Here is a 12,912-nt window from a genome sequence, read left to right on the forward strand (position 1 = left end):
ACTATATGCTTATATATCACAGTGCAGCTGCTCAGGATATAAAGTATTATTGCCTAAATTGCCTAGTGGCAACCAGACTCAATTAAATTTGATAACAATTGCAACTGTCAACCTTCCTGACACTGCCTGTGTTTCCTGGTGCAGCAAAAGGGCTTTTATTTCAGTCATGAGCCAACGTCAAATGTAATCTGAAGTGCTTTGATAACTTAGGACCCAACCTAGGAGCGAAGTTAAATATGAAGATCACACACGGAGTAGTTTGGCATCCTGTGCCTTTTCCAATGCAGCATTTTTAGTAAGAAGGCTGTATGTTGTGTTACTAAAAGCTGCACCTAGACTCTAGGCAAGGAAGGCAATGTATCATTTGGCTGCAAATTTAAATACTCATTTGAGACATAGTATGTACAAAAGTATTACATTGTCTGCAGGAATTGAGCCTGAGACTTATGTAAAATGTGAAGCTTTAATGTTTAAGCTAAAGAACAAAGCCTACTGTCTCCAGAGGCGTACAATACGCTTTTGGTCCTGTGTGTGGAGCAGCCACCGGTGGAGACCAAAGAGCTGTCCTGTGGATTTATGGGTCACCTAGGTCTTTTTTAGAAGATCTTTGTTTAAAGTGGTGATGTGAACGGCACATTGAATTTTTGCATCGTGCAACAGCATGTGAGGGCAATCTTAGTAAATTTTGAACTAGGTATTTACTTTTCCTAAAATGATACAAGTCTTTCATCACTTTACCTTATTGCCTAAATAGTATATTCAGTCCTACAGTACAGCATGTGTATCATTTTGCTTTTATTGACAGCACTTTGGAGTAAGATGCAGAAGTCTTGATGGAAAATAAGCTCCTTCTATTTCTCGTGTCTCTGTTTCAGAGGGGGTGACAGGTTTGAAGGAACTGGCCTTTCTGCGAGACCTGGCAGAGCAGAACTCAGTGAAGTACGGGGTGCCAGACCGAACAGCCCTGCCCGTGGTCAAGGGGAGCATGATGGTCCTAAACCAGCTGAGTAACCTGGAGACCACAGTTGGCCGATTCTACACAAACCTCCCCAACCGAATGATTGATGAGGCGGTCTTCAGCCTTCCTTTCTCAGATGAAATGGGAGATGGTAAGTGCTTACACTGAATTTAGGTATAAAAATGTCAGATATTAGGTTCCTTTTTGCTTACATGTACTATAGTCTTATGAGGTGATGCTTTTAGGTGTGTTCCCAAGGCAAATTAGCCTTTCATGTCGGTAGGTTTTTTATCTGCAGAAGATCTGGTCATGAAAAACAGTGGTAATAAGGAAAGGAATAGATAGATTCCGACTGGATTCTCAGGGGTAGAATTTGTTCTTACATGTGTACAGCATCCATAATTTAATTTGTGGAGGGAAGTGCCATGTCCTCAAGGGAAGCAATCTTGTCATGTTGAATTGACAGCCCCGACAACGCTGCACTGTTGCAGGGTTAATTATTTCAGTCCTTCTGTATGTCTGGAGGTCTTACAGGTGGACTCAGGGGGTTGCACAGACCCCACAGCAGAGGAGAGAAAAAGTTGTTATTGTTGGAGCCTCTCTTCCCTGCAGAGCCACGCACATGACCGTGGAGTCACCCTTCCTGCTGCTGTTCCCCTTTTCTCTCTTTGCACCCCAAGCCATGGCTTTTCACAACTGGTTTAGCACCAATTCCGTGATGCAGGTCTGTAAGGATGGGGATGCCGGACACTGGCAGTCAGACCCGTGTAAAGAAGGGGCTTAACAAATGGCACAAAGAGAGATTATTGAATATTGTCCAAGATTTGCTCTCCTCAGCTCTTCCGTTAGCTTCAGCACTCTTGCTCTGTCCCCGGCACTGAACGGTAGAGGAAACCTGAGCTGGCTGGTGATCACAGAATCATTTTAGTTGGAAAAGACCTTTAAGATCATCAAGTCCAGCCATTAACCCAACACTGCCACTACCCCATGTCCCTGAGAACCTCATCTCCTGTCTGTTTGACCCCTCCAGGGATGGTGACTCCACCACTGCCCTGGGCAGCTCGTTCCAATACCCGACAACCCTTTGGGGAAGAATTTGTTCCCCAGATCCAACCTCAACCTCCCTTGGTGCAACTCGAGGCTGTATCCTGGCCCAGCTAGTCTGGAGTGAGGGATACAATGAATTTAATGGAATTTAATGGGTGACAATTTTTTCCATAGACTGTGAATGCATCCTGAAGAATATTTTAATGCAGCAGATGTCTGCAGTCTGGTTTTCCCGTCAGTTTCTAGTTTATGCTGACGTGGTGGGAAGCCGCATGGATCTGCCCTTTTACTTTAAAACTAGATGCCATGTTACCAAACACTGTGTGTTCAATTTTACCTCATTTCACCACTGCATCCAGTAATGGAGAGACTAAAGGTGTAGATATTGAAAGAGACTTCTGGGAGAGTACAAGCCTGTGTATATAAGATGACACACATGTAGGAATGCAGAAATCAGTTTAATTTGTGCACTGCAGGAGGATCCTTTGCGTATTCTTAGTTTGGCCAGTACGTCGGAGCAGTTGAGGGTTATGCTGAAGAGTTTTCAAGGGCTGCTGAGTTCAGGTTGCGCATTTGCCTTGTGTGTTGAGTCCCAAAACAAAGACTATTCCTGAGCAAATCTCTTCTGAGTCAGGGTGCTTGCTACTTTCTGGATTTCCTAACCTCAGTAATTAAGCTGTGTTATTAGTCTCTCACAAGGTCATATCTGAGCATAATGGAAAATCTGAGCAACAGAAGGATTAGAAATGGTGCAATAGAGGAGCTTTGTCTTCCATAAATAATGAAGTGTACTTAAAAGCTTATGCATGCAAATTAATTTTATATTGGTTTGAAGGAAAACAGTCACTGAGTTTCCAAATAGCAGTGGTGTAGAAACTAAGAGAAATAAGTTATTACTGAGAGTTCCCACCTCAGGCACAAGATGCGTCTCAAACCATTGTGCAATTATGGGTATGATTCCCAGGACAAGTGGTCATACTGGGATTTAGTTAGGCAGAGGAGGTTTAATATTCTCAATTAAATGAGCTATAGTTCACCCCTCTTGTTGCTTTACAAGTACAAATTCTCTTCCTCCCTCCTCCCCCTATTTTCTAAATTGCCTTAAATGATGTTAAAGGAACAAAAAGCACTGTCTTGGCTTTTCATGCAAATGCATTTCTTATCTGCAAGGCATCGACTCGTAGACTGAAAAAGACCCTCAAAATGTTAATTGTGGTGTATATTTTAATAAATAGATTAAATGTACCTTAGGTCACTATCAGAAATACAGACATTAACTAATTAGCGAGAATGGCTAAAAGAAGACAGACAACAGATAAGCTGCTTGGCTTCCCTGCAGGTGTGCCAATTTTTGTCCATATTCTAGCAAGGAATACTATGTAAAATTTAACCGTATAACATGTTGAAATGGCAAAGTGCGTGCTCTGCTTCCTCTAAAAATAATTAACTAGGTATTATTGCTGATGGCTTTGTGTTATTTCTCTCATTCTAAGGCCTGATAATGACTGTAAGTAAACCGTGTTACTTTGGAAACCTGCTCCTTGGGATTGTTGGAGTAGACGTTAATCTCGCATATATCTTGGAAGACGTCACCTATTATCAAGACTCCTTGGGTTCCTACACTTTCCTCATTGATAATAAAGGTAAATTTGTGGCTCAGATGATCTCTTCTAGTCCCACTGAGGTCATTAACCATCAAAAGGAAACTCTTGATTCTCATGTCACTAAATAGTCTATATGTAATGAATGATAATATTTATTAAAAGATTAATTGCACATTGTTTGGTTAGTTTTGCCTGAGAGTTGCAGGGGACTGTAGGTGGATTCACGACTTGAAAATTCCATGCTGGAGTTTTGATGTGGAAATGCTTACTTGCTGTTGAGATGTTCAACATATGTGACATAGAGGTTTTCTGTAAAAACTGGTGTATGTGTATGTTCAGCTCTTTTCCTCTGATCCCAACCTCTTTTTATTTCTTGATTCTTCGAGATGTCTTTCATTTGTGACTTATCTAGTTCTTCACTTGCAACTTCTTTGATAATATTGCTTGTTCACTGACATTTGTTAAGCTTTTGCAAAACTGTATGGAGTTACTGTATTTTTTTTTCTTTCCTATAAATATTCACCTTGGGCTCAGTTTTTATAATGCACTCAATGTATGGATTGGTGTCTTTATTTTTTAGGATACACTCTTATGCACCCATCCCTTACCAGGCCATACCTGCTGTCTGAGCCACCGCTCCACACAGATATCATCCATTACGAGAACATTCCGAAATTTGAGCTGGTGCGCCAGAACATCCTTAGGTAAGAAATCTGAGCTGCAGGTCTAAACATTAGCAGTCCTAGGGCACTAGAATTGTTTTAAGGGAATATAAGGTAAGGTTCCCTTTCCAACACTATTTGGATACTTGGACGGATTTCCTCCGCACCGCAACAGTTCTGGTTTGTTTTTTCCTCCAACTTTGTTCCTTTTACCATCTGGTGTACTCAGTGGTTTCTACAGCTGAGCTGGGTGATGCTCTTTCTAATCTCCCTCTTTTCCAGTGTTTGATCTGGGTATTTCTTTATCCTTTGTCTAATCCGAGTGTGTGTTTTAACTAAAGGGTGGAGGTACACAAGTGCGTTTTCAGCATATATACGCTTTCTCTTCACCTGAGACTGATAACAGTGTCTTCATATCTTATGATATTTTTATAAATGTACAGTCAATAGGTTTCATGTAAGAGCTTTCTCGGCGTTTAATAAAATGCTGTATGTTTTATTTGCCAATATAGCATTCCCCTGGGCAGCCAGATCATTACGGTTCCTGTGAACTCCTCACTGTCTTGGCATGTAAACAAACTGAGAGAAATTGGGAAAGAAGCCTACAATGTCAGCTATGCCTGGAAAATGGTAAGGACTTCAGGTGACGCTGTTGCAGGATGACTTAGAGTAAGTTCATATATTGAAGAGTACATTGAATATAGTGAAGTATTGCTATATGTTGAAGTACGAAAGGTTTGAATTACTCAGAAACCACGTGACTGTGGGTTTTTTTGTTACAGGGATGAACCAGTGAAATTGCCATTTCAGTTTTTTTACCATGTCATCTTCAGAGACGTGTCTGTATGGACATGTCTGTGTTCTTGCTTCAGCAAGGGACTCATTTCATAAGACAGATGTAATGTACAGTCACATAGAGATTATATTCGTGCGTTCCCAATGGAAGTAAATCTATCCCGGTTTGGATGTCACACTGCAAGGCAGGTGACACATAAATACTTACAGAAACCTTGTTTGAGTACAGGGCCGAGGTGGTGTTCATCATGAAGTCATTCTTTACTTAATACTGTTATATGAGGGGTAGAGTAGTACAATCCATTAATGAATATAATTGGGAAAATGTCAGTTTCTCATTCTGATCTTTTTCTCAGAGCTATATCAGCAGCCACTAATAGTGTTTTCTGTAATTTAACACTTTTCTTACAAACATTAGTTATATCAGAGCTTTCATTGAAACCGAATACGATGTGTATGCAACAGGCTTTATTCCCAGTTGTAAGAGCTTTAAGAGAGCTTCTAGCAGCTGTCTTCCTTTCTTCAGTTTAACATATCTGAACACTAATCTTGACCCAGGGATTAAAATGGAATGTAAAGGTCAATATAATCCAGGTGATTTTCTCTGATGTCAGAAATAATTGGCTACTTTTTTGTGCCAACAAACTTAGGAGGGTACTTGTGGATCATTTCACAGTATTAAGTTAAATCCAACCGAAAAGATTAAGCTGAGGAGTTTTTAAGAGATTAAATCTGTCATTGTGTAACAGAACTTCACATAGGAGGGCGTCTGGAGCTAATTTTCTAATGTTGTAATGCTACATTAAATATCAAACACCCTTGCAGAGCAGCTGGGTAACTCCAGGTTTTGCTAGTCTGATGTACTATAAGATACTTAAAATATACAAACCAGTAAAGCATGTGACACACGCAGCACACAATTAAGAGTGGTAATGATAAAATCTTATTTTTGAGAGTTAATTCGTCTGTATTCTTCATAAAGGGAATACCAGTGTGTTTTATCAACTCTGCACCTGAAATCTCTCCTCTGTTAATAACACTTCAAAAAGTATCCACAAAACAGTGTTAGAAATTATTGCTAATTGAGCAACAAAATTAAGGTCTTAATGTAATCTTTTTTTCCTGAAAACTAAATATTTGTGCATAGACTATGGAAAAGTATTTTTAATACAACTCTGGTCCATACAGGATGGTTACAGATTGGAATGTGGCTGGTGGGACTGAGTTGCAGTAATCAGAGCACTGAAGACAAGTATTTGTATCCTGCATAGACACCAACACAGCTTGAAAATTTTATCTGCACAGTTGTTCTCTCTGTTTTCTGTGGGATCAAGTCCGTGTTTCTGTATTAGCTGCTTTGAAAAAGAGTTGTCTGTTTTGAGAGAGAGCGGGAATTATGATCCTTGAGAGCATGGCAAAGCGTGGTACCACCTTCCAGAACTGGATGGGATGAGTGGTTAAAGAAAGAGGGTGAATGCCAAATAAAAAATAAGTTCTGTAACTCCTCCACCTTTTTGTTTGTTTGATGACATGCCCATGTCTTTCAGGTCCAGGACACATCCTTTATTCTGTGTGTTGTGGTGATACAGCCAGAAATACCTGTTAAGCAGCTGAAGAATCTCAACACTGTCCCCAGCAGCAAGCTCTTGTATCACCGACTGGATCTGCTGGGCCAGCCCAACGCCTGCCTGCACTTCAAGCAGCTGGCGACCTTAGGTAAAGCTTTCTTGCTGTTCCTCTTGACCTCCTGCGTCTTTCTGCAGAGTTGTGGCAGCTGAAAGTAAAACTCTTCTCACGAAACACTGGAAATACTCTCCTCTTGAGAGGCTTTTGTTTCCAAGGCTGTTTCCAAGCCTCTCAGAGCTCTTCATTGATCACAGCTACACTGCTCAAGGGTGAACACTTGCATGAGTGAACACAGTGGGATTGCTCATCAAAATAAGAGAGAAATGCACCATGAGCCTTGCTTGAGTTCCCAGAGAGTGAAGTGGGGATGGGAGATGTCTCAGCAACCTTAAAACAAAGTTCTGTTCTCTTGGCTGTAAAGCAGCTTATTAACAAATAACATAAGTAGGATGAAGTCCCGGCCAGTTGTGCAGGGCTACTTTTTGACTTATGCAAGTTTTTCACTGCCAGAACCATTTAATACCATCACTCATGTGAAGTCAGGAGTTACATCTGTTGGGGGAAACTGTGAACTCCTGTGCTGTGATGGTTTCCAGACCTTCCTTACCTGATTCAAAATTCTCGTCTCACTGACACATTTCTGCTTTTCATAAGCTAAGTTGATTCTGTTCTACCTGACTGATTTCAGGAGTTGCTCAGACGTACTGGAAAGAGGGAGAGTCTCCATGGCAGTGTAAGTTCTAGTGTATTTGGAAGGGATAGTGAACTTAAAAATCATAATATATTCTAAGAACATAGAGATTTTTTTTACATAAGCATTGTAAGTTGCAAGCTTTCATATTGAAATACTAGTCATGGGGGTGTTGCTAAAATTTATGCTGTATTATAAGAAGTTCTGAATTAGGTGCTTTTGTTTGTAGCAAGGTTTGAAGGTCTTATGGATGGATTAGCGGCACAGTTGGGATATTTTCTTAGCTATATTGCACTGCCACAAATAACTAAGTGAGATTAGATTGGAGGAGTTATGGAGGAACTTGACAAACCTATGGAAACTGCTTTGTCAATTGTTTAAAATATAGGTTTTTTTCTTTCTTTAATGTGGTGCCTAGTCTTCATTATCTGATATCCAGAAAGACAAGATATAAATGGAAAATATCCAAAGAACGCGGTACTAAGCTGACAAGTGGAAAAACTTCATGCAAAGCAAAATGCAATCACATCAGAATATTTGGTCTGGGAAGCAGATGAAGGGCTTTAATAGAAGTTCGTGAGTGATAACTGCAGTACATATGGTTGCTGGATGTATGGTGATGCGTTTGAGAGGAATGTGAATAAAAGCAGAACACTTCACGTACTCTGGTGAATTTTTTCCTTTGGAGACCATTACACATGGGGAAATTAGGTTCCATGGGTCAAATATTCAGAAAAGGCATTATTCGCATCCTCCAGCCCTGCATCATCATCGTTTTTCAAAAGAAAAAGCTGTCTGGTATTGTAGTTTTGCACAAGGAGAGTTTACTTTCTAGTCTGTTCTGGAAATTACCCCAGACAGCCACACATTTATTGTTAAGCTCCCCCTCTGCACTTGTAATTCTCTGTTTGTTCATTATCTGTAATTGAAAGTGCTCATTTTTGTTTTCTTCTGCTGTACTCAACCTAAACATGGATAAGTAATTTCTTCTTTAGCATTAAGTCTTTTTTTAAGGGCAAACAGCTTCTGTAATCTTTTGAAAAGCAGTAATGTTGTGGTTGTTTAGACTTTGAGAACAAAGGCACTAAAATTACCAAATAACCCATGGAGATCAGAGCAAGTGGACTAACTTTGTGACTTCTGTATTTTGAAGCAACAAAGGTGGTTCATGTGCAACGTAAGTTTTGTCAGTGCCTGGGGAGGCGAGCTGTGCTGGTCAGCGCTCCATTTTGAGTGAAAAACTTCACATTTTCCACCCTTTCTTGCAGTCCGCCCGTGACCTGGAGGAGCTGTGCACTTTGCATACTGACATGTGCAATTCCTTGTCCATAACATTCCCATATTTGCTTCTTTTCAGAAAGCCCTACAGTCATGCTCTCTGCAGGCAGCTTCTCCTCTCCGTACGAGCATCTCAGCCAGCCCGAGACAAAGCGGATGGTGGAGCATTACACGGCCTATCTCAGCGACAACACGCGCCTCATAGCCAACCCCGGCCTCAAGGTGTGTTCCTCGGTGCTGCCCACTCTGGGCAGCCCTGGAGACCCCGGGTTCCCCATGTCCTACACCTGCATCCAGGAGGGGAGGACCTGAAATATCCATCTCCTGATGCTCATAGGGTTACGGAGCGGTGGTTTGGAGGGGTGTCCCCAAGCCTGGAGTGGTGGCTATGGGCTTCAGAGCCTGGAAGACTGGAGACAAGAGGGGAGGGGGTTTCTTCCCTAAGAGGGGGGGAATTTGTTCATAAGTAGCTATTGACATGAGCACTAGAAAAATTAAAGCTGCAGTAAGTTCTTACCAGAAATACCTTTGTGTTCTTAGGCATATAAATGAGAAATTTCTATTTTGTGTGCAAGCAGGGCAGTTTTTATATTTACGTGAAGTAAAAAAGCAAATGCTAAAAGCCGCAGAGATAATGACAACAATATTTCATTATAATAAGCTTTTCCTTTGCTTGGAATGTGCCAGATCCGTCTGGTGTGAGACGACTTTAAACAAGTAATTGAGTTTAGATGATCTTCGATGGCTCTTTAGGAAACCCCGCGAGCGGCTTATTATCTTCTCATGCAAGTCTTAGAGGAACCCTGCTAGGTCTGCCTTTGTTTTGCAGTTCTCTGTCAGAAATGAAGTAATGGCTACCAGTCACGTCACAGATGAATGGATGACACAAATGGAAATGAGTAGCCTGAACAGTTATATTGTGCGCCGTTACATAGCAACCCCCAATGGGGTGCTCCGAATTTACCCCGGTTCCCTCATGGACAAAGCATTTGATCCCACCAGGAGACAATGGTGAGTTTTAGGGTACTGTTCTCAAAGCTTTGGATAATCTTGGAGGGCAATAAAGAAAATATTTGGTATCGATTTCACAGCCTGTTTTGTTTTTATGTCCAGCTATAAACTATTTAACTAGAAATATTTTCTTGGTGGGTGAAAGGCTCAGTGCTTAAATAAAGCCAGTTAAAACCTGTATTGTTTCTAATGTCAACCCTTTTTATTTTAAGTGATAGTTTCTGTCTCATATCCCTGTTGTGACAGATGGGAATATAAATATTCAGAAAATTAGTATCCCCTTTAGGGATTAGCTAATTCAGGAGTGTTTTCAACTTCCTGTGCCATTTTTGGTTGTTAATATTTTAATCTTTTTGTTTACAGTAGATTTCCTTGATAATTTATAGTAGGAATTTGCTGGTTTGACTGTGCGCTATTAATTATGCACTAGTATCTGATTTGGGAACATATTTGTGTACGTTACAAATATATCTACAAATGAGGCAGGCGAGTGCTGTGGAGCTGAGTTGGACGTGTGGGCAGGATCCAGGCAGGTGCTGCTGCATCCTGACGCTGCCAAAGGCACGAGCCAGAGCCAGAGCCAGGTCCCAACCCACCAGCTGAAAAAATCATTGCCATAGCTACTGATGGGCTTTTATTCAGGTTTTCTTCCTTTTTTGTTTTTATTCATGCTTTTGCTGACAGATAAGATGATGGAATTTTGCTCTTGTTTTTTGTAGTGAGATAAACAAGGTGCATTCATGTTGTAAATGAACTGACTGCACTTTTACAATCCCTTGTTTCAATTTAAAAAAGGTTTCAAATTATTTTCATTATTAGTTTTGGGAGGACCTGTTTGTTTTGTTTTGTTTTTTTCTTGCTTTTACACTTCACTGTTTTGCACAAACCATGGTTATGAAAAAGCCTCCATATATAGCATGCTATAGTGTCCTTTTTTTGTTTTTAATATATAAAGCCAAATGGCAGTGTTTTGGAAAGAAGATGCAAGCAAAGCACTAGTAAAAAAGTAGAATTTTGTCACTTCCACAGTGCAGTCCAGACTCTGAGGTTAGTACACTGGAAAGCAAAGTAATAGCTTTTTCATACACAGAAGTTTTCCCAGCAGTTGGAATGTCTTTCAAACTTTCATGACAGTAAGAAGATATCTGACATTGTCAACAGTAAGTTTTAAATGCAATTGTAATTCGTAACCACTTTCTGACATCTTTCCAGATTTGCATGTGTGGTTTCTGCCTACAGGACATCCTTTCTGCTGCGTTTGCAATGTAATGATTTTGCCAGTGTTTGCTTTGAGTTTGAGCCTTCACCGACACTAAGCCATGTGTTGTTCTGGGGAAAAATGTCTAAAATGCCATCTCATGTATTCAATGAAGAAGTAAATAGAGCTTTTTTAATGCATTTGTATGTGTTGAAGAACCATTCATTGAGCAAGTCTGGTTTAGGTCTGGGTCCTAATCACACTTAGGTACTCATTTAACATTAAGAAACTTTAATTTGGTAGCACATTGTTCACAGTGTGCAGAATTCAGTGTTAGTGTTTCTGAAAAATCTATGATACTGCCTTAAAGCTTGCAGTAATTATGAGTTTCTTTTGGCTGCCCTCAGGTACTTGCATGCAGTGGCTAATCCAGGACTAATTACCTTTACTGGTCCTTACTTAGATGTTGGAGGGGCAGGCTACGTCGTCACCATCAGTCACACTGTCCATTCTTCCAGGTAAATGGTGTTTTGAGGTTTGTGTCAAGTAAGAATAATGTCAGTTATCCAGATGTGCTCTGGGTAGGAGAGGAACATGCTGGCTGACTCCCATGTGTTCCAGAACTGAAAACCAAACCTGGTTTTACAGTGCTTTTGATGAAGTATGATATAACCTTGTGTAGATTCAGTGGCAATAGTATGTTGAAACACTGAAAAATCCATGTTATGTGCATAGTTTATATTCTGTAGCTTTATTGATGTACAAATAATAACAGTATATAGAAAAAAAGGGCTGATTGGTGAGAATTGATTCTATGAGAGTGTGCTCCTGGATGAACACGAGCTGCTATGTTGTGTGTGCAAGACAAGGACCAAGGAAGAGGAGAGGGATCGCGTTCAGGAGGCAGTTTGGGATAAGTTCCCTCTCTGCTGGTAGTCAAGTACATTTTCCTCAAGATTGCTAATCTCTAAATTTCCTGAAGTTACTCACACTTACACTTCTGAAGTTGTGTGTACCAAGGTGATGTTTGAAATGGAGTAAGAGGTGTAAAGCAGATCTACCAAACTGCAAACAGGTCAGTCCGCAAAGGTGGTTTCCATTAAAGATCTGTCCATACTCCAGACATCAGAGGAGCTCCTCGCCTGGGCTGTTTAATTCAGCACTTCTGGACAGGGGCTTTCAGGAGTGAGAAGAACTTGAGAAGCCTGTAAACTTTCAACTGCCCTTACAGGATTGCAGAAAACAAATCAGAGTGCAAACAGCGGCCTGTGCCTTTGGGATCCAAACCCTATATATGTCTAAAGGACCATCATATAGTTAATATTACCTGCGGGAGAAGTGGAGTGGGTCTGTCTATGAACATCTCATCAATACTGGAATGATCCTTTCATTGAGGACCAGACCTTTTTTGGTTCTGCTTCTTCCTGGCCAGGCCCCCAGCCCAAGGCTCAGGTTTGGTTTTGGATGCAGGCTGTTTATAGGAGCTCAGTTTATAGAACATGTACTTAACCTTTCTATCACAAGCTCTCCCAAGTTCCAGAAATTGTAATTACTCGTTTTGTTTTTTACACGGAGCCTCTTCTAAGACTCTCACTGAGCATGTGCCTTCTGCTCATGCTCCATGTAAGACCCCTCCAGTACAAAGGTAACTTCTACCATTGCACTGGTAAATACAAATGACAAAGGCAGCAGAGCTCAGGACGCTGCTTTTCAGCTCTTCTCAGACATCTCGGCATTGTTTGGGGTTTCCCACCACAGGACATCTGACTGTCTTTTTTGGCAGGAGTATTATCGGGCTGAACGCCTGCATGGTGCTTCTCACAGAGGAATTTACTTCAGGGAAATAAGCACTTGAGTGAGAAGTACAATTAATCATGATTCTGATTTTTATCTAGCAAGCGATGGTTCAGTTAGCTTTAAGAACTTAAAGCTCGCGTGGGTTATTAGAACATGATTAAAGAATGGTTAAACAAAGTTTGGCAGATGTGAGTGTGATTCTTGGGTAAATATGACCTCTAAAGCTTATACTCACATGTGGTTAT

At 40.8% G+C, this 12,912-nt stretch overlaps 1 protein-coding gene across 1 annotated transcript in view; it reads left to right on the forward strand.

Annotated features, from left to right (window-relative positions):
* CACHD1 (cache domain containing 1) overlaps positions 1-12,912 on the forward strand; it is a gene marked incomplete at its 3' end in the record, with an annotated part of 99,461 nt that overhangs the window by 72,728 nt on the left and 13,821 nt on the right. The window contains exons 9-16 of the mRNA XM_080348577.1: positions 876-1,109; positions 3,499-3,648; positions 4,190-4,313; positions 4,784-4,901; positions 6,614-6,782; positions 8,741-8,883; positions 9,491-9,672; positions 11,278-11,388. Coding sequence (XP_080204703.1) covers positions 876-1,109; positions 3,499-3,648; positions 4,190-4,313; positions 4,784-4,901; positions 6,614-6,782; positions 8,741-8,883; positions 9,491-9,672; positions 11,278-11,388 — 1,231 coding nt within the window. The remainder of the gene's footprint in view (positions 1-875; positions 1,110-3,498; positions 3,649-4,189; positions 4,314-4,783; positions 4,902-6,613; positions 6,783-8,740; positions 8,884-9,490; positions 9,673-11,277; positions 11,389-12,912) is intronic.

This window comes from Nesoenas mayeri (genome assembly GCF_963082525.1).
Source record: "Nesoenas mayeri genome assembly, chromosome: 8".
Lineage (NCBI taxonomy): Eukaryota > Metazoa > Chordata > Aves > Columbiformes > Columbidae > Nesoenas > Nesoenas mayeri.